We start from the raw sequence: 21770 nt of genomic DNA on the forward strand, positions 1-21770 counted from the left end.
CAAGTTTTTATTAACAGTACTCCCTAATTTTAATGATCTAGTTGCAGATTGTCTTGGTTTGATTAGATTAATAAACAGTCCCAAGAAGGGTATTCTAGAAGCTCAAGTTTTCTTTTTCTTCAAAACACCGTGTTTCTCTCATTTAGTTCAGATGCTTCAGTTTCCAACTTTGAATTTATAGTCTAAATCTAAAATAATTAAAACTTATTTTTCTCTCAACATGTATCATATGTATTATGAAATTAATTTTTAAAAATTCTTTCAGTCATTTTATTTGGAGTAGAATCTCTTCTCCCTCTTCATTTCCAAATAAATCTCTTTTTTATTTATTCCACATCCTGTATCAGTGGTTTCCTATGTGATATTCTAGGATTCTTTTTTAAAATATATTTTATTGATTATGCTATTACAATTGTCCCATTTCCCCCCTTCATTCCCCTCCAATCTGCATACCTTCTCCCATCCACATTCCTCCCCTTTAGTTCATGTCCATGTGTCATAGCTCTTTAGCTTCTACATTTCCCATACTATTCTTGCCCTCTCTGTTTTCTACCTATCGTCTATCATACTTATTCTCTGTACCTTTTCTCCCTCTCTCCTCCTACCACTCCCCTGTTGCTAACCCTCCGTGTTATCTCCATTTCTGTGGTTCTGTTCCTTTTCTAGTTGTTTGCTTAGTTTGCTTTTGTTTTTGTTTTAGGTGTGATTGTTAATAACTGAGTTTGCTGTCATATATTTTATATTTTTATATCACTGTTCATATATTTTATCTTCTTTTTCTTAGATAAGTCCCTTTAACATTTCATAAAATAAGGGCTTGGTGATGATGAACTCCTTGAACTTGACCTTATCTGAGAAGCACTTGATCTGCCCTTCCATTTTAAATGAAAGCTTTGCTGGATAGAGCAATCTTGGTTGTAGGTCTTTGGATTTCATGACTTGGAATACTTCCTTCCAGCCCCTTCTTGCCTGTAAGGTCTTTTGAGAAATCAGCTGATAGTCTGATGGGAGCTCCCTTGTAGGTGACTGTCCCCTTTTCTCTTGCTACTTCTAGGATTCTCTCCTTCAATTTAATCCTTCATAATGTAATTATGATTTTATGGTGTGTTCCTTCTTCGTCCAATTTCTTTGGGGCTCTCTGAGCTTCCCGGACTTCTGAAAGTCTATTCCCTTTGCCAGATTGGGAAAGTTCTCCTTTATTATTTGTTCCAGTAACTTTTCCACTTGTTGCTCTTCCTCTTCTCCTTCTGGTACCCCTATAATTCAGATGTTGGAACATTTAAAGGTGTCCTGGAGGTTCCTAAGCCTCTTCTCATGTTTTTGAATTCTTGTTTCTTCATTTTTTTTCTGTTTGGTTTTTTCTTCCTTCTAGTTCACTGCATTGATTTGAGTCCCAGTTTCCTTCCATCACTGTTGGTTTCCTCTGCATTTTCCTTCATTTCACTTAGTGGAGCCTTCATTTTTTTCATCCAATTTGTGACCAAAATCAACCAATTCTGTGAGCATCCTGATCACCAGTGCTTTGAACTGTGCATCTGATTGGTTGGCTAACTCTTGGTCGCTGAGTTGTATTTGCTGTGGAGCTATGATCTGTTCTTCCATTTGGGCCATTTTTTTTGTCTTGTCACATGGCTTGTTACGTAGTGAGGGGTGGAGCCTTAGGTGTTCACCAGGGTGGGGCAACCCCAGTTGCTGGGTTGTGATGCTGTATGTGGGGGCGGGGTCAGAGAGGGAACAATGGCACTTACTCTGCTCTCTGTCAGATTTCAATCCCTTCCACCACTTCCCCCAGAAAACTGGGCCTTTCTGGTGCTGATTCTTATGTGGGTGGGCTTTTCTCCATTCTAGGACCCAGTGGATCTCTCCAACAAACTCTCCTGTGAGGCTGGGAGTCTATCCCAGCACCTCAACCCCCACATGTGTTTTCAGTAGGTATTTTGAGGCTTTATTTCCCCACACTGGGACCCTGGGTTGCGAGGTCTGTCTTGCTCCCCAGTTTCACCTGGTTTATCTGCATGTGAATGTGAGACCACCTGGTCAGCCAGCCACCTTACACGCCGTGCCCCACGTCCAAATCATCGCCTCACTGGATCTGCTTGTTGCCACCCCACTCCCGGGGTCTGCCCACTGCCATCTTGCTTGCCCGGGGTTTGTCAGCTGCTGCCTTGCTCGCACAATGTCACTGCTTTTTTTGCCACGACCTGAATCCATCCTTCCTAGTGGTCTCGATGAATGTGTCTATTTTAACTCCTTGGTTGTCAGACTTTCATATAGTTCAATTTTCTGTCATTTCTGGTTATTTTGTTACTAAATTGTTGTCCTTATTTTGTTTGTGTGAAGAGGCACAGTGTGTCTACCTATGCCTCAATCTTGGTCAGAAGTCTGAAATTAATTTTTATATTTTACCTTTAGGAAATCATGGCAAATTTTTAGTCAATTTTACTATCTTACTTCAAAGTTAATCTTATTTGAAATATAACCACCATGTGTGTGCTTATATTATAAAAATGTCTGAAATTAAAAATTATTTCAGCCCTGGCTGGTGTAGCTCAGTGGATTGAGCGTGGGCCTGCGACTCAGATGATCGTGGTTCGATTCTCAGTCAGGGCACATGTCTCGGTTGCAGGCCAGTTCCCTGCAGGCCAACTCCCAGCAGGGGACGCACAAAAGGCAACCATACATTTTTGTTTCTCTCCCTCTCTCCTTCCCTTCCCCTCTAAAGATAAATAAATAAATTCTTTAAAAAAATTATTTCAGTTAAAACTAATATAATTTGAAACTTGAGAAGTTAGCTTAAAATGTGCCATTAATCACTAATAAATTAATTAATTAATTGGATCCTTGACTCATAAGAATTCAAACATACTCCTAGTCCTTTCATCTAGACTAAGCATAAAATTTATGCTTAGGGAAAGCTTCAAGATTTTACCCAGTACTCTAGTGCCAGGGCTAGGACTAGAGACACCTGTGGAGAGTGTGTGCAGGAGTCCTTAGCCAGTAGATTGAACAAACCAGTCATTCTCAAAGTATCAGACAGATGTCCTAGATTCCCTCTTAAGTTTGCCACTTGGTAGTTTTGTCACTTGATGATTTGGGGCAAGGCATTTTGTCTCTGCACCTCAGTTTCTTCATCACTTGTAAAATGCCCTGGCTTCCTCTCAGTGCTTGTATGAGATCATGTGTACGAGAATGGTTTGGAAATATTCAGAAGTTTTATATATGAAAATGTATGCTCTTCTTGCTACCTGCTACCTGCATTTCTCTTGATACTGTTCTTCACTTATAGTTGCCTTGAGATTTTCAGGTGGGAGGAATAGTCATTATCCTTCCCTCCCTCCCTCCCTCCCACCCTCCCTCCTTCCCTCCTTCCTTCCCTCCTTCCTTCCCTCCTTCCCTCCCTCCTTCCCTCCCTCCTTCCTTCCTTCCCTCCTTCCTTCCCTCCTTCCCTCCCATTCTGTAATTTCAGGGCTGCAGGACAATGAAAACTAACTCCTTCTTCCTAAGAGGAAGGAAGGCCTCTTCTTTTGAGTGTACTGTTTCATTGAAGATTCATATAATTTTTGAATGTGACTGAACCATTTTGATGTAATAGAAAAAGTAGAGAGTGTGAAGCTTGTACTAACCTTTTTGTTTCTAAGTGATAGCATTCATTGAGCACATGCCAGGATTTATTCTTCTCAACAGAATGCTTGCGTGATTGTCCCAAGGTCGTATAGCTGGAATTCAAGCACAGTCGTGTTGTTTCTAGAGCCCAGACTCTTAACCACACTGTCATACTGCCTTTTTAATTATTATTCAACCCTGAGCATTAGTGGGAGACTTTAAAAGTGATGCATGTTCATTGTAGGGAAAAGAAAACAGGGCCGGGAACCAAAGGGCCACCAGTTGGATTGCCCAGTCAAGGCACACACACCTGGGTTGCTGGCCAGGTCCCCAGTAGGGGGTGAGTGAGAGGAACCACACATTGATATTTCCCTTCCTTTCTTTCTCCTTCCCTTCCCCTCTCTCTAAAAATAAATAAAATCTTTAAAAAGAAAACAAAATTCATTATTTTATAATCCAGAGATAATCAGAGTAGTTCCCTCCCATTTTTCTATATCAAACCATTTCCCTGTTAATGTGTTACATTTCCCTGTTACTCAGATTTCTTCCACTTTTCACACTATGATAAAGAATGCTGCACTGAGATTACTAGAAGTAGAACTGTTGGGTCAGAGGACATGTCATAAATGCTTTCCATGTGTCTGGGAAGGCTTATACATTATATTCTCTTCTGTAGTGCTTGAAAGTGTCCCATTTAGGTTTAAAAAATTAGTATGATACAAGAAAAAAGAAGTTATTTTCTTTTGTTTCTTGCTCTGTGTTCAAATGCCATAGCTTTACCATGCTTCTCTGACAGATGGTCCCCCAAATTATTTATCTTTAAGGCAATGGTTCTCACCTGGGGAGGATTTTGGCCCCCAGGGATATTTGGCAATGTCTGCAAACATTTTTGATTGTCATGAAGTGGAGTGGTACTGCTGGAATCTAGTCAGTAGAGGCCAGAGGTTCACAGGAGAGGCCCCATGAGAAAGAATTATTCAGTCTAAAATGTCAGTAGTATTGAGGCCTAGAAACTGTGGTTTATAATAAGCTTCTGAAATCTAGAAGAAATGTATTGACAAATGCTCTAAATACTTCTTCTACATCTTACCCTATTATGTAACAAGATAAAAGTTTATGTTTTTCTGGCTTTAATTAACAACAAAAGCAGGCAAGCTTTATTTGGTTAGTCTATGTCTGGATTATTTCATATTTAAAATATAAAACCTAATGCAATCAATTCTCAGAACTTTCCTAAAGCCCTTTGAAAGTTTTGAAATGTTTTCTGTCACTCTTTTGATGATTCTACAGTATATCCTCCTTTAAATTTATCTCAGCTGCTTTTTTGGGGGGTGGGGGTTACACTAAACTATGTAATGTCTCTGATTCCCAGTTATTTGGGGGCTTTTATTTGGGGTTCATTTCATTTACCTTTAGTTTTCATGTCTACCAATTTTCTTCTCATCATAATAAAACCCTTTTTGCAGCTAGTGGTAATACACACAAAAGTATCATTAGGACTTTATTTCTGTATCATTAATAGGCTGGAAAATGTTCAGTGCACCTAGATTCCTCTATCTTGTACCCCTCAATCCTCACCAAGGAGAATATGATGATCTTGTCTGTTGGGGGAGGGAGGGAGATGCTGAAAGTCATATTTAATTCATTTTTATTAATTTGTTACATTTTTAATTAGGTTCCAAAAAACTTGTGAATTTCTTTTAAATACATATCTTGGGATTGCTAGAGCTGAAATAATTGTCTTTATTCTATTTTTATAGTTCTGCTTTATCTACTAAAAGACTGTTCATGTGCTTTTGTCCTTTTGTGCTTCACAGGAACCAGCACCTATGACAGAAGACCTGCTCGAAGAGCAGTCAGAGGTTCTAGCTAAATTAGGTACGTCAGCAGAAGGGGCTCACCTCCGAGCACGCATGCAGAGTGCCTGTCTGCTGTCAGATATGGAGTCTTTCAAGGTAGGTCATGCTGTCAGAGCTCGGGATTCTATTTTGGGTTATTCTGAGATGAAGCTGTGAAAGTCAGTGAAGTGGTATGAAGGCCTGAATGTCTTTTTTATTAAAAGTTTCTATTTCATTAGTAGTTAATAACACCCCAATTCTGTCCCCTAAAGTTGTATTCATAGTTGCTTCTTAAGTTTAAAGAAAGAAAAGAACAATCTTTGAATAATAATTGAAAGTTCAGAATTGAGTTATTTTTATATGTTGCATTGGGATGTCTTCTTTTGTGTATATGTTCAACCACTATAATGCAGGGCTTTTAGAAAACCCTTAGGATTTAACACAGGTTCTTTCATTGAACAGACCTTTGATGTCCTATTTTGTGACTTGCAATGTGATTAGATAAGTAAGAAATATAATAGTTATCTTCACAGTCTATTAAGGAAGGTGGTGTGTAAATAATTGTGGTAAGTTCTCTAATGAAGGTGAAGTCTAAAAGATGACTGACTCTACTGAGTGGGTCATGGAAGATTGCACAGATAAGTAACCATTTAGGATGAGAAGGTGTTTGCTACCTGGAACAGACTATTTAAAGCTTAAATACAGGCCTGCATCTAGACCATAGAGAATTCAAAGAATGGTGACTTTTGGCTTACTAGCTTAAAAAACACAGGGATGAAGAAAAGTTGTTCGTTGCATTGTTTGTTTGTGTTTTTTTTTTTTAAAGAAGAGGCAGGTCTGTGTGTGTAGATATAGATATATAGATATAGATAGATATTTTAAAAACTAAACAAGACAAATGGTTAGCCCATTGGGCCACAGGCTTCTTTTTCCTACTGCTTATACTCTGAACAGTCTCGCACTTTCCTCCTTAGCCTGTCTCTGCCTGTGATGGCCTCCGTGCTCCCATTCCATGTGCCCTACTCAGCCCTGCTTTGGTGCTTTATAGGCCATATGAGTTTAATTTTTTTCCAACATAAACACTCATGAAAGCCTATGCCACTTTTATCTCTCCTAAGAGCAAATTTGTGGCAATAAAAGGGAGCCTCTTTATTCCCTGCTTATTTCCCCTGTATTTTACTAAAAGAAAAAATCTTCAGTAAACCTTTTAGAGCTGCATGTTTTCCTTAGAGAGTTAAAAAGATACAGAAAATCTGTTGAGTCCTATTCTGCCGTGAAATAAGAAAAAATATGTTGTTCTAAAACAAACAGTTGGTATAGCGAATAAAGAAAAGTCGGTTGGCTCTCAGGGCATGTTTTAAAGCAAAAAGGTTGATCAGGGAATTGGTATAGTCGCGGGTGGGGGGAGGGGTGCCCAGCAGCTGCTTTCTGCCTCATCTCTACCCTGCTTTCATATTCGTCTACCCCGGTCCTGCTACAGTGTCCTTGCAGAGGCAAGTACAGGGTGAAATTCCAAATTGGGACTATAAATAAATGCTTTTCCCCCATTGAAATATATTGGTGCCTAATGGTAAGGTTCTATATCATTTGTTTAGCAGTGTTCTTCAGCAAAATTATGGTTCCAGAAATTCTTTTGGATTAATCTGGGAACAGAGATATCTCTTACAGCATTGTTTTAATCAGAAAATAAATAATATTTCAAATAGTCTTTTTACACATCTGTCTCTATGTAGAAATCAGATAACATGTTTAAGGAAACCTGTAGTTACTCTAAAATAGATAGGATTCCCCTTTCTACATAGTGATGGCTTTTTTTAAGGGCCCTTGGGAGAATCCCCAGATTCCGGATAAATCCCCAGATTCTGGATATAATTCTGGATAAATCCCAAGCTCTGGATAAATGCTCGTAGGTACCTGAAGTACCTATACCTGACAATTCCAGAAGGACAGGGACTGTTCTCAAGCATGTCCTTGAAGTACATGCCTGTAACAGCAGAACCAAAATAAGGCATAGCTGAAGTGAGCTTCAACCTATTCCTGGTAGCCCTTTGCTTAGCTTGGTATATACAGTAAGGACTTCCAGAGGGAAGAATTCTGGTGTGCACTACTGTCTTTCTTTAACACATTCTGTGGTACAGGAGGTCAGTATTATTTTCTTTTTTTAAGTTCTCTCTCTTCACCCAAGATCTATGTGTGGTTTCCTAAGATGTTTTTGTGTGGGTATGGTGATGCCTGGTTACTATCCAGATCTTAAATCCTGAATCATGCAGAAATCTTGACCCACTGTAGTTCATCCCAGTACTTGGTTGCCATGTTGCCATAGCCCTTACAAGTTTCTGTTGTTGACTCTCAGTTAAGAAGCTCCTCTGATTTCTCTCCCCTTAGGGGGATTTCCTAAATCGAGGGTGGTTAAGCTGGTATCCGATGAACTCAGTAGAGAGGAATTGCCACTTTTGCTCTTCACATTTAAGATTAACCATTCTTACCATGCCTGTTTGCATTTTGTTCTTTTAATTTAAAAAGAAAGAAAATGACCTTCTGTTTAGCACTTTCTTAATGCTTACATCTCTTACTATTTTGGGCAATTAAATATAGTACTTATAGCAGGAAGATTATGTTGTGGTGGAAAATATAACTAAAGGTATGTGTTTATTGTATGTACACATATCTTTTGAGTATTACAGGATGATATATATGCCCATCCTTAGTACTCAGCTAATGTGTTACTGGACACTTGCAAAAAGAACTCTGTGCCCTAACACTAACACCGTGAAGCCTCAGCTTTTCCTCAGGATTGAATGCAGAATTACTTAAGGGATTTTGAAATGTGCCATTGTTAATTCTATAGAATTATCCACCGAGTAAAACCTTAATTAGTTACTTGCCAGAAACCTGAAAAACAATAGTTTAAATTTCAATTCCTTAACAGTGCAAAAGCAATTTATGTGATGGTAATTTGTTACACAAAGCTCAAAAATTTGATGACTGAATAGAACAGCTTTGAGGTTAGCTGATATTTACTGCAGTACCAGTATTAATTTATTAAGGAAAAAATGAGCATCACTTTTCCATTGTTGTGTTATTATTCTGTTATGTTGTATATTATTTACTTACACTTACTTGATAACTTTTCTAAGTACTGTAATTTTAAACTGTGTAACTTATCTAAGACAATTATTTTTGCTTTACACCAAATTTTTATTTCTAAATTCATCAAATGAAAATGCTTTCTTTTTCTAATTTCTTTTTTTTTTTAATTTTTATTTACCTTCAGAGGGGAAGGGAAGAAGAGGAGAGAAATATCAATGTATGGTTGCCTCTCGTGAGTCCCCTGCTGGGAACTGGCCTGCAACCCAGGCATGTGCCCTGACAGGGAATCGAACCGCGATCTTTAGGTTCGCAGGCCCACGCTCAATCTGCTGAGCTACACCAGCCAGGACTGTTTTCTTTTTCTATAAAATGGCAAAAACAAAATGCTTTTGGTACTTGAACATCTGATCTGTTTTTGAGGTGACACTCAACTCGCGTCACATATTAGATTTTCTAAAGATTAGGTAGGCTTTTTGTGAAAGGGAAAGTATTAATATGGTTTTGCAAATAGGTTTATTGGTAACTGTTGATTTTTATTTGACTCTGCTGAAATTTTTGCCTTGTTTTAGGCAGCTAATCCAGGTTGTTGTCTGGAAGATTTTGTGAGATGGTACTCTCCCCGGGATTATGTTGAAGAGGAAGTGATTGACGAAAAGGGAAACACAGTTCTGAAAGGAGAACTGAGTGCCCGAATGAAGATTCCAAGCAACATGTGGGTAGAAGCCTGGGAAACAGCTAAGCCAATTCCTGCTAGAAGGCAGAGGAGACTCTTTGATGATACACGGGAAGCAGAAAAGGTAACTGAAGTTTGGGTATCTAATACTAAAATGGTAATTACTGATCTCCCTTTTAGAAACTCACTGTCATGGACATGAGAGCTTTGGACAAACTTGAGAAGCAAAATATTGAAATTTAATGAGCCTTTTATGTATCATGTATATATAAGATATTAGAACTAGTTACAGGTGGATCAAAAATAAGACATGCATATTTTATATGGAATAGTTACCATGGGATTGTCTCACAGCATACATCAAAAGCCTTAAAATGATCATGTCCTAAGATGGAGGCATGGGTAGATATACTTCCCTTCCTCATACAACCAAAAGAAGGACAATGACAAATTTAAAAATAAGAAACAACCAGAACTGCCAGAAAATCAAACTGTATGGAAGTCTGCCAACCAAGGAGTTAAAGAAGAAACATTCATCCAGACGGGTAGGGAAGGCGAAGACAGGCAGCGGGGCGGAGAGGACACACAGCAAGGCAGTAGACTAGGTGGTACCACATTCGCCTGTGGAGAAGACAAGAGGAACAACTAGAGATGAGACAGACCTCCCAACCCAGGTTTCCAGCATGGGGAAATAAAACTTTAACCCTCTGATTGTAAAAATCTGTGGGGGTTGCAGCAACGTGAGAAACTCCCTGCCTCGCAGGAGAGTTCATTGGAGAGACCCACGGGGTCCTAGAACATACACAAATCCACCCACCCAGAAATCAGCATCTGAAGGACCCAGTTTGCATGGAGGTAGCAGAGAAAGTGACTGAAAGCTGGCTGAGAGCTGAGCAAGCAGCATCGTTCCCTCTCAGACCCCTCTCCCAGATATTGGGTTAGTCAAAAAGCTCATTTAGTCTCTTCTGTAAAATGAAAGACACATTTTTTATTTTCACCAATAACTTTATTGATTTGGATTTGATTTTTGAGTATGTTGGATATCTCCAGCCTGGTATAGTGTTGATTGTTCTCAATTAATGTCTCAATTTGTTTGTCAAATTCTACTGGTCTACCCAACTGTGGAGTCATCCAGCAAGAAATCTCTAGCACAAAACTTCGCAAACAATTTTTAACACATCTGATCTGTCACAACACCTTCTCCATATATTGCACAAATCTTTGTTTGTGTTTCAGTTGCATTTTTACCTTTCTTGAAATAAGAAAGCATAATATGCCAAAAATGTTGTATCTTCTCTTTCATCTTCAATATTAAAATGGCTACCCAAAAATTCACCTGTTGTGGTAAGTTTTTTTTTCCTAATGTACGCTGATATGACAGCTGTCACAATACAATCTAACAAAATAATTTTGAATGAAGTTAAAGACAACTAAGCACTACTAGAGTCAGTCATCTTACAGAAAAAAATAAACAGACTCTTTTGACCAACCCAATATATATGGACCTCAGTCTTAAATCCAGCATCTTAATAGGGGAAACTCTAGAGGTATTCCCACTAAGGTCAGGAACAAGGCAAAGGTGCCTACTGTCTCTGTTGTCATTTAACATTATCCTGAAATAGCCAATGTGGTTAGAAAAGAGAAAACACAGAAATAGAAGTTGAAAAGAAGAAAGACCTTTTTTTGTTTGCAGCTGATGGGATATGTATCTGGGAAAATCTAAAGAATCGATAAAACTAACTGAAACACAAGAGTTTACAAGGTAGCAGGATATAAAGTTAACATACCAACTAGTAGCATTCATACATGCAAATAATAAGCATTCCCAAGATGTATATGTCATTGTCTCTTGACCATAAAAGAAAAATGGTGAAATACTTAGGAATACACTTCATAAGAGATGTTTGAAATCCTAATAAAGACGGTAAAGCACTTCTGAAATGCATACTTGAACAAATAGATAACCCTTGTTCTTGTTTAGGAAGTCTCAACATCATTAAGCTCAATTTTTCCCAAATTTATTTATAAATTTAGTGAAATTCCAATAAAAATACTGAAAGACTTTATTATGGAGCCAAACCGATATTGAAGTTCATGTGGAAATGTAAACATGCAGGCTTAGGACTCAGGGTTTTCAAGAGTTAAGTGTTAATGGGTTTCTTTTGAGGATGAGAGAAATGTTCTAAAATTGTGGTTTTGGTTGTACATCTCTGGGAACGTACCTAAAATTGCACACTTTAGATAGGTGAATTTTTATTTCAAATGAGCATGCCAGATAGCTAAGAATAGATTGAAAAGAAAGAGCTATAGGGGAGAGGGTATTGGAGGGGAGCAACTAACACAACCAGATATTAAAGCATAGTACAAAGCCTCACTAGTTAAATAATGTTATAGTGGCCCATAAATAGCTCAGTGAAACAAAATGGAAAGTCCATAAATACATGTGGAAATCTAGTATATGATGCAAATGGCATCAAAAATCACTGGAGTATAGATGACCTCTCTAATAAATAGTCTTGGGATTAGTGAATAACCATTTTGCAAAAGATAAAATTAGGGTGCACCACTCATTATACACAAGAATGGGCAAGGTGAAACCATGGGAGTAGTAGGAAAAAACCTGGATAAATTCCTCTATAGCTTGGATATAGAGAAGGGCTTTCTAATTGGGAGTCAAAACCTGTGCAGTTAAAAGTATGGTTGATAAAATTGGACTGTGTAAAAATAGAATCTTTTGCCCTTGCTAGTGTGGCTCAGTAGTGGATTGAGTGCCAGCCTACAAACCAAAGGGTCACCAATTTGATTCCCAGTCAGGGCACCTGCCTGGGTTTTAGGCCAGGTCCCCAGTAGGGAGCATGTGGGAGGCAACCACACATTGATGTTTTTCTCCCTCTCTTTCTCTCTCCCTTCTTTCTCTCTAAAAATAAATAAATAAAAATAAAATTTTTGGCATGTCCAAGGAATATTAAAGTCAGAAGACATGATTAAAACTGAAAAATATTCATAAACTGAGGGAAATATATGTATTACAGATAAAGGGCCAAAATATTATAGAAAATGCGTAAGAAATATGAGTAGACAATACAAAAGTAAAGGATAATTATACGTAAACCTATCAAAAGGTGTTCAACTTTATTCATAATAAGAGAAATGCAAATTAAAACTTACTAAGATAACCATTTCTTACACATGAGATTGGCAAAAATTTAAATGCTTGATAAATATTTGGTGAGGCTCTGAGGCAGCAGATCTTCTCATTCATTACTGGTGAGAGGCAAGATGGTACACCCCACCTCTTTGAAGGGGAATTTGGTACTATTTAACAAAATTTACTTAGATCTTGACCCTTTGACCTAGAAGCAGTCCCACTTTCAGAGATTTACCCCAATATTTTCAACAGTACAAAAATAAAGATGCACTAAGTTGTTCATTGATGTAATTACTTGTAATTACAAAATACTAGAAACTGCCCTGACTTGTGTTGCTCAGTGGCTTGACTGTCACGCTGCAAACAAAAAGGTCCCCTGGTTTCTTTCCCAGTCAGGGCACGTGCCTGGGTTGCAGACCCAGCCACTGTATAAGAGGCAACCAGTCGATGTTTCTCCTTCCTTTTCCCCTCTCTAAAAACAAAGACAGTCTTTTAAAAAAATTACTAAAACTGCACTGGCTAGTGTAACTCAGTGGATTGAGCGCGGACCTGTAAACCACACAATCATGGTTCGATTCCCAGTCAGGGCACATGCCTGGGTTGCAGGCCAGTTCCCAGTAGGGGACACATGAGAAGCAACCATACATTGATATTTCTCTCCCTCTCTCCTTCCCTTCCTCTCTAAAAATAAATGAATAAAATCTTTTAAAAAATTTTTTTTGTATTTTTCTAATTTGCATGCAGTACATTTGGAAGTGAGGCTGAGGGAGAAAAGCAGGAAATGGGAATATTCACCTTTATAAGAGATGGAGGTACTTAGTAGTTTTCAGTGACATGATTCTTATCTTTGGGAATTGCAGCTCCTTACCCGGATGAGTAGGGTTGGTATTAGGAGAAGAGAGCTCTCTACTCATGTTACAGATGTGAGTTCAATGGTCCACAGGAGAGATTTTCAACTGGTGTGCTGTAAGAGTGTTTAAAACATGCAATACCTGACTGTTTAGTCAGAGACTGACTTCTTTCCCTTTAGATTGTCAAGTAAAAAAAGACAACAGCCAACACAATTGTCATCCAGTGTGAATGAATCAAAATTACATGTATTTTTTTGTCAGATTGGCAAAAAATACAATTCTTGGTGTGTCACAGAATTTTAATAGTTTGTGTATATCATGAGATGAAAAAGGTTGAGAATTGCTAGTCCAGAGGATTTTTTGCTTTCGTAAGTGCTGCTTTTTTCTTTGACAATCGCATTGATCGTTTACCTAACTCCGTGTCTCCTGCAGGTGCTACACTACCTGGCAGTGCAGAAACCTGCAGACCTGGCTCGGCACCTGTTGCCTTGTGTGATTCATGCAGCTGTTCTCAAGGTAAAGGAAGAAGGTAAATGTCTTACTTGATCAGTAATTAGTTCATTTCTAAAATGAAAGTGTATTTTGTCAAATTTATTTAATAATGCCTTTGATCTTTTTAAAAACAGAAAATCTGGAAAACATTTCTTCAGTTAAGAAGATTATAAAACAGATAATATCCCATTCCAGTAAAGTTTTGCATTTTCCTAACCCAGAAGACAAGAAATTAGAAGTAAGTGTGATGGTGTGTCAGGATNTCAAGGTAAAGGAAGAAGGTAAATGTCTTACTTGATCAGTAATTAGTTCATTTCTAAAATGAAAGAGTATTTTGTCAAATTTATTTAATAATGGCTTTGATCTTTTTAAAAACAGAAAATCTGGAAAACATTTCTTCAGTTAAGAAGATTATAAAACAGATAATATCCCATTCCAGTAAAGTTTTGCATTTTCCTAACCCAGAAGACAAGAAATTAGAAGTAAGTGTGATGGTGTGTCAGGATCTTGCCAGACACTCTCCCCCATTGACAATAATGACTTTTAAGATACATTTTTTAAAGCTTTGCCTTTTTTTTTTTTTTTTGCTGTTTTCCAATGTATGGCTTTTCCTTTTCTATTGTTAGGAAATCATCCATCAAATTACTAACGTGGAAGCCCTAATTGCTAGAGCCCACTCACTGAAAGCCAAGTTTGGAACTGAGAAATGTGAACAAGAAGAGGAAAAGGAAGATCTTGAAAGGTAATTGCTATTTGACTGACTCATTTTTGTCTGCAGTAGGAAAAGCCACTACTCTCTTTAGAAAATTTTAATGATCTATTGAAATTCTTTTGTGATACTCCTATATTGTTTGTAATAAGCATTGGCTAGAGAAAGAGAAATACTTCCTTACCATAGGATTTGACCTCTACTGTATTTCTCAGTATTTGCTAGGTGTTTCTATTCCTCCCACTTTCAGAAACAAGTCTGTCAGGTCTCTCTCTCAGTGACCATGTTTGCTCTTGGAGATGTGGGCCCTGCAGTTTCCTGAGAAGATGTTTACTCTTTGTTACTGGAAGTGCCCCAGAGCTTTGCTTTCAGCTCTCACTGTTCCTTAACCATACTATGGTCAAGTGTTCTAGAACTCTATTTCTGCTCAATATTCATTTTAATTTTTTAAAAGATTGATAATAGCAAGGGTATATTTACCATGCACCTTGCAAATATATTTTGAAAGTGACCAGGTGGTCTCTCTGGGGTGAGGCAAATGACCGGGTCAGTCTTTTCCTCCTACTGAGATAGCACCATTTCCAAGGCAGCCTTTCAATGTGAACCATCTGTTTTTGCCCACTGAAAGGACAGTGTTGTTTAAATGTGTGATAAAGTATTTCCAAGTTAGCTAGCTAATTTAGTAGTTTGGATTTGTTACATTAACATTTTCATTAGCCTTTCCACAAGGAACGGCATTATTGGTGCTAAATAATTAATAGTACATGACAAGGCATTTGTTACAGCCTTTAATAAGCTTTTTTAAAGATTTTATTTATTTATTTTTAGAGAGGGGAAGGGAGGGAAGGAAGGAAGAAAACCATCAATGTGTGGCTGCCTCTTGCACGCCCCGCTGACTGGGAATTGAACTGGCAACCCTTTGGTTTGTAGACCACCACTCAATCCACTGAGCCCCACCAGCCAGGGCATATAGCTTGTAATAAGTTTTTGTTTGAATTTTATATCTTGTTGAGTGAAATTTTGTTCCAGCTTTCTTTGCTCTTGAAAATGTCTTCCTCTTAAATGAGAAGAATAAGCTCTAAATAAGCGAATTATTTCTAAAATAGCTGTACAAATTAATGAGCACGTGGCACATGCTTGGCGACTCTGTGCCTTTGACTTTGTTGGCTCTCCTATATGCTATCTGTGATACAGTTGAAAGTACAGTATTTCCAGCACAAAATGACACAATTGAGACTTTGCCCAGCAAAACATATATGTTGTATACATGTGCATGTATGCCACGAACATGTACTTATATACCTCCAAAGAACAAAAACAAGAAATAGGGGTCATTGCTTTGCTGTGTAGATGAAACTTGGTTTTCACTGTCTAAAAGAAATTTTATCTTTCACTGAATTTTTCTTTTTACTTTTTGACAGAGATGGGCTTTTCACAAATTTTATGAAAACAGCTGAAAGGCAGTAAGATTGTCGTTTGAGTAAATTTTAGTTCCAAATATCAGGTTTACCCTGTTGTAAAATCTGCACTCTGGCTGTGGTAGTGTAGTCAGTTTGTGGGTTCACCCACAGAGTTAGTCTGGGAGGATTGACGTCATGGGAACTGAGCGGCTCGCCTTGTCCTCTTTCTACCCTAGGTTTGTGAGCTGCCTCCTGGAGCAGCCTGAAGTGATCGTGGCCGGTGCAGGAAGGGGACACGCTGGCAGAATCATTCACAAGCTGTTTGTGAATGCACAAAGGGTACGTGAGATTCCTTACTGACTATAGCGTTGTAACATGGCTTCTCCAGACCCCTACTCGGTGGGATGCCATTTTGATTCCTACGCCTGGCTGCTTGTACAGCCACTAGCCGACTGTGAATCTGGGCATGGAGGTGAAGAAACAGTGACTCTCAGCAGTGACTTCTGAGTTTTTCAAACCCATTTGCTTTCTTACATTTTTAAGTAAAATGATAAGTATATTTTAGAACCTAAAATTCAGACACTAGAAAGATGTGAAATCCATTGTTGCAGAATCTTATAGGGACCCAGTTAACAATGGCCAGTGCTATGCTGTAGAAAAAAATGTTTACTACTTTCAAATTCACATAGAGTTCAGTTTTACCACTTAAATTCCCATACACCAACTGATTTCACAACTTCACTTACAAAATTAGTAAATCTGTTTTTACTATGATGAAAAGGTCTGGTTTTAGAGGTTTCCCAGGAAAGAAGAACAAGGTTTCAGATTTTTAAAACTATAGAAACTCAGGTTTTAACATGGAAAGAACATAATTTGAAAAATAATCTTTATTATTACTGCTACTAATGAAAGTAAGGGTTTAAAAATGGAGGCATATGTACCTCCTGATGTTCTAAAGCCGTTAGAATTTGGATTTTTATGAAGATGATACAGTACTGGATACAGTGTTCAGTTCTCTGCACAGTTCTTGCCTGCTGGCTAAGAGGTGCGGCCATCCCACAGATGGTCTCATGCCAGGGCTCAGCCACGTAAAGGAGTCAGGTAAAAATGTTACCGAGTGCACTAAATACGGGGTGCCCCTACCTGACACTGTGATGACACTCGAGTGACCGAGTTTTGAAGGTGTAATTCTCAGAATCAAATAAGAAAAAGACTTAATGGATTTACACATGGAATAAAAACCTTTGAGCTGATCTGCAGTACATCTATTTAACATGCCAGAATCATAGCCAAATATACTAATCTGAATTTTTAGGAAGAACTGAAACCTGAAATTATTTATGGGGGATAGCTCCTTAAATTAAAAAACTTAAAGTTAAAAGCTAAGTATTTTACTTTGTTATAAATTAGAGTTCTAGAAGGCATTAGATAATTAGTTGGATTTATTTTGTTATTGTCTCTGGCATGAAACCAAGAACCAAGTTTGTTTTCACACCCTTTAAAATCTTCTCCAGCTTACTCACCAGAAGCTTTTAAGCACATTTCCTTGTTATCACCAATGTGAATTTTCCTTACATTGCAAAAACTCTTTCCTCTCTCCTCAGTTTTTAAAATCTGTATGTTAAGAAGATTTAGCATCTAAAGTGTATATATATTTAATGCTGAGAGTGTTACTTGTTTTGAATAGTTAAGCAGAATTATTTTCCCCAAAATGGAAATAACCTTCTCCACCCCCCACCCCACCGAACTGTAAGTAAAGGCTCATTGTAAATTTGGACAATACAGAAAATTATAAAGAAAAAAAATGATAACATTCAAAGTTAATCGCATTAGTCTCACTATCCACTGATGACCACTGTCAGCATTTAACATGTAGTATATACAAATATATGTATATTTTACAAAAATAGGATTATAACCCTGGCCGGTGTGGCTAAGTTGGTTGGAGTGTCGTCCTGTAACCTAAACATTGTGGGTTGGATTCCTGGTCCAGGGGCATCTGAGAGGCAACCAGTCAGTGCTTCTCTCTCGCATTAGTGTTTCTCTCTCACCCTTCCTTTCTCTCTGAAAACAATGAAAAAAGAATGCCCTCAATGGGAATAAACAGAAAATAGGATTATATTATATAATTTACTTTATTTTTGTTTTCCACTCAATATAATGATCTTTCTACATCAATCATTGTTTGTATCATTGTTTCAGTGGCCTCATCATACAGCCAGTCTGAAATTGTCCTTTCACACCTTTGGTGAATGTCTTTTGGGAATTGGAAGACGTAATCCATATAAAAAGTACTTGGTACATTTTTGAGCCCAGTCCTTAAATGTCTGGCTAATGTATATCATCCAAGTTTGTTCCTGTAACTTTTCATAACTACTGACATTGTATATCAATTTTACTAATATAAATATAGTCATTTTATATATTTTGAACTTTTTCTTAAAATCATACATTTTAATTAACCCTATGATTGCATGTTTCAGTGGTATATGCATACTTAAGTGTAATTCAGCAGATAAATCACTGATTGGATTTTGCTTCAGTCTTGCTAAATTGAATAACTATGAGACACCTGTTACTAAGTCCATGGGATTATCTGTTTTTCCAGCCATGAGCACTTTTTTTTAGCATCTTAGATTTTCACTTAAAGAGCTAGCTTTTCATTGTCATTCCCCCTTTATTTTTTTTATCTTATTTATTTATTTATTTACAGATTTTATTTATTTATCTTTAAAAGAGAAGAGAAGGAGAGAGGAAGAGAAACTCAATGTGTGGTTGCCTCTTATGTGCCCTGTACTAGGAACTGGCCTGCAACCCAGGCATGTGCCCTGACTGGAAATTGAACCTCGACTCTTTGTTCACGGGCCTGTGCTCAATCCACTGAGCTACACCAGCCAGGGCTTATTCCCCCTTTAAATGACACTATTCATCACCTTGTGAGCCGTCAGATGCATGACTAGTGGGTATGTGTGCTGAGTGTGGTAACTGGGTGTATCGTATGTGATGTATATTTGACTTGATGATTCTTTTGATAGAGTCGTGTTCCTTAATATAGTGCATGCTTTCTGAAATAGTCTTGAAATTTCTTGTCTAGCTCTTTTTAAACCCATCTTGCTTGATTCCCTTTCATCACTGTTTCTTTTCTCACCCTTCTCAAGCTGACTGAATCTTCTGATGAGGTAACAAAATAGCCTTTGTTCCTCCCCCTCCCTCTAACCTTATAAGGTCACTAAGACTAACTGCCTCTTTAACAGGTTGGATTTGACATATCTTTCTTGCTGATGTTTACATAACATAATTTCATATCTCCTTTGCCAAAATAATTATTTTTCCCAATCAGTAGTATTGTGAGAGAAATGTAGTGATCAGGGAAATGAAGCAAGTATAGTGATCAGAGCGAAAATGAAGACCAACTGAATATGTATCTTACACAATTTTAATGGAAAAATAGATTCTTCGACACTAAGAACTTTTCTTTTGCGGCCATTGCTATATGACATAGATCTCACTTAGCTGCCCAGCAAACAAAACCAGTGTTTCTGGTTTTAATTCATCCAGTGAACCTTAAAAAAAAATTGGAAGCTGAGATAAAAACCATTTTTCTAGACTGAAGAGAACCAGCTCCTTCCTGGATTGAGGATATCAGACTTGGTCTGGAGTCGTTGCTGGAAGAAACATGGAAACCGCCCATTTCCCCTCTTCATCATAGGTCTGAATATGGCCCCCACTTTTCAAAGTAGATTTCCTGGCAGTCATTAGCCCTTCTGTCTCTCTCACCAATTTATTGTTCTCTCACTGCTCATGCAGTGTTTCAAGCTTCCTGTATTTTCTATGTTGTGTTTTGAGTAGTCAGGACACACTTGACAGCATTACTGAATACTGTAGAACATTTTAATGTATTTATCATGTTTATTCATCTGTCCTTCATAATGATCTAAGTTTAGCATCAACTTGATCTTGAATTTAGCATTTGATTCTATTCAAGGCTGCAACCATGTCTCCACCAGAGGAGGAACTGAAGAGAATGGGCCCCCCAGAAGAGAGGAGGCCCAACTCCGCATCAGACTTCCCACCGCCTGCTGGCCGGGAGCTCGTGCTGCGCACCACCGTGCCCCGTCCAGCCCCCTACTCCCGAGCTCTGCCTCAGCGAATGTACAGTGTTCTCACCAAAGAGGAGTTCAGACTGGCTGGTGCCTTCTCATCAGATACCTCCTTCTTCTAATTCTTCTGCAGCTGCTCCCCTTGTGGCTTCAGAGACAGAGCTGACCCCTTCCATGGGAAAGAGGTTGTGCTGTCAGAACCCCCAGAGCCCATGAAGAGGGTCTGTCTGGTTGAAGGAGCAAGCGCCATACCAGCATCTGAAAGACTTTCTGTTGCGAAGCTTGGGCTGTGTTGTAGCTTGTAGGATCAGAGGTAATGCCTTCAGCTGGTGAAAGATTCTTCCCCAAAGTGATGGCCCTTGTTTGGGGTGAGGTGAGGGACCAAAAAACCAGGAGCTCTCTGCATTTAACTCTGGCAAGATTGTTATTTTCTGTGACTATCCCTTAGGGTATCGACTGCATTCATAGTCTGTGTAAACACTTCTTATTTTGTTAGTATCAAGTATGCAAAGTAAAGTATCTGTTAGCTTAAATTTCTGGATATTTTGAGGGTAGACTGTATTCTCAGAGTCTGTATTTTTTAAATATTAAATGACATTCTGTTTATTCAGTTACCTGAGAGCCATCTTTATTATACTAATTAACTTTTGATGAGCATTTTGAATATTCTAGGAGAAAGCCTAGAGCTTCTGTTTTTTTCCAGGTAATTGACTGCAATGTAATCCTCTGATAAAACTGTATCAAATGTCACTGCAACTTAGTTTGGTATCTATCCTGTAAGGCTTGTTTCTCTTGCTTTGTTTTGGGTGCCATGTAAAAAGCTGTCAATTTGCCTGAGTTGTTTCCGCCACCTCCCGCTGTACAGCACGCATTCCTGTTGTGGGCTTGCTGGCTGGTCCTGTACTTAATGAAGTAGAGTTGGACACACGCTGAAAATATGGCCTTGGTGCATAGATCTTCATTCAGTTAATATAATTTGGTGTATGTGCTAATGTAATGAATAGAAGGTTATTTCAGTGAACTGTTTTACTTCTGTATTTCAGCTAAAATGAAAGTATTTGATGGGGATGTGTAGTAGCACGGAGCATAAGGATAACAGCAACATACTTCTAGTTATATGATGATCAAGATTTATTAAGTCTGTATTTCTGTATGCCTTTGTTCAGTGATCTTACATCTATTTTTAGGCCTAAAATTCCCACTTTAATCCAGAGTTTTAAAAAATGGTTACTGAAGCATAAACCTTGCTAAGAAATGTTAAGGAATTAATAGATCTGTGTAAACCTGTTATATTATTTTTGTAAAACAAGAAAATGTGTACATATATACATGTGTGTGTGCGCATATGAACAGGGGAGGCCTGGTTGATTACCTCCCGGCTGTCACAGTGCTTTTCCCTGAGATGCTGGACGTGATCACAGGGACACCGCACAGACGCAGTGAGAATCCAGTTTGCTTCCTAATGAGGATGTTCATAACTAAGAATCATGTTACAAGGAGAGGTTGGGCTTTAAAACAGCCTTGTGAATCTAATAAACAGGAAAGTGCTGCTTTCTCTGGCTACTTTTCTTCCCATTGGTGTTTTATTCTTATTTCAGTTAGTTTTATGCTATCTCAGATCTTTCTAAATTTATTTACAGCCTGCTGGGTCTTGCAGGTGTCTCAACAATACTCCTTGTGTCTTTTTTTAATAGAAAGTACCCCATTTACTTTTCTTATAGTTATGTGTTTATTTCACAGGTATTTCTAAGAACCTATGTCAAGTAAGGAACTGTACTAGGCAATGAATATAAAACAGAAACCAAGATGCACTCCCTCCTTCTAGTGATCTCCCCGTGAGGTAGGGGGAGGCTGATGTTGCATTGC

General features: G+C 38.2%; 1 protein-coding gene across 5 annotated transcripts in view; it reads left to right on the forward strand.

The window, feature by feature from the left end:
* The window catches only part of RAB3GAP1 (RAB3 GTPase activating protein catalytic subunit 1), a 98685-nt gene extending 77220 nt beyond the window's left edge, over positions 1 to 21465 (forward strand). For 3 of the 5 annotated variants that reach the window (XM_037069811.1, XM_037069983.1, XM_037070045.1), the window contains 8 exons: positions 5421 to 5558; positions 9101 to 9328; positions 13636 to 13732; positions 13830 to 13933; positions 14322 to 14437; positions 16041 to 16143; positions 18963 to 18983; positions 19790 to 21465. In XM_037069811.1, the coding sequence (XP_036925706.1) occupies positions 5421 to 5558; positions 9101 to 9328; positions 13636 to 13732; positions 13830 to 13933; positions 14322 to 14437; positions 16041 to 16143; positions 18963 to 18983; positions 19790 to 20026 (1044 nt within the window). In that variant the 3' untranslated portion in view covers positions 20027 to 21465. Of the gene's footprint in view, positions 1 to 5420; positions 5559 to 9100; positions 9329 to 13635; positions 13733 to 13829; positions 13934 to 14321; positions 14438 to 16040; positions 16144 to 18962; positions 18984 to 19789 lie in introns of those variants that run through there. The other 2 variants (XM_037069893.1, XM_037070119.1) reach the window with 2 other exon arrangements.
* The last annotated feature ends 305 nt before the right edge of the window (positions 21466 to 21770 follow it).

Source organism: Sturnira hondurensis, unplaced genomic scaffold, assembly GCF_014824575.4.
Source record: "Sturnira hondurensis isolate 20B ecotype Veracruz unplaced genomic scaffold, ASM1482457v3 Scaffold0000256, whole genome shotgun sequence".
Classification (NCBI taxonomy): domain Eukaryota; kingdom Metazoa; phylum Chordata; class Mammalia; order Chiroptera; family Phyllostomidae; genus Sturnira; species Sturnira hondurensis.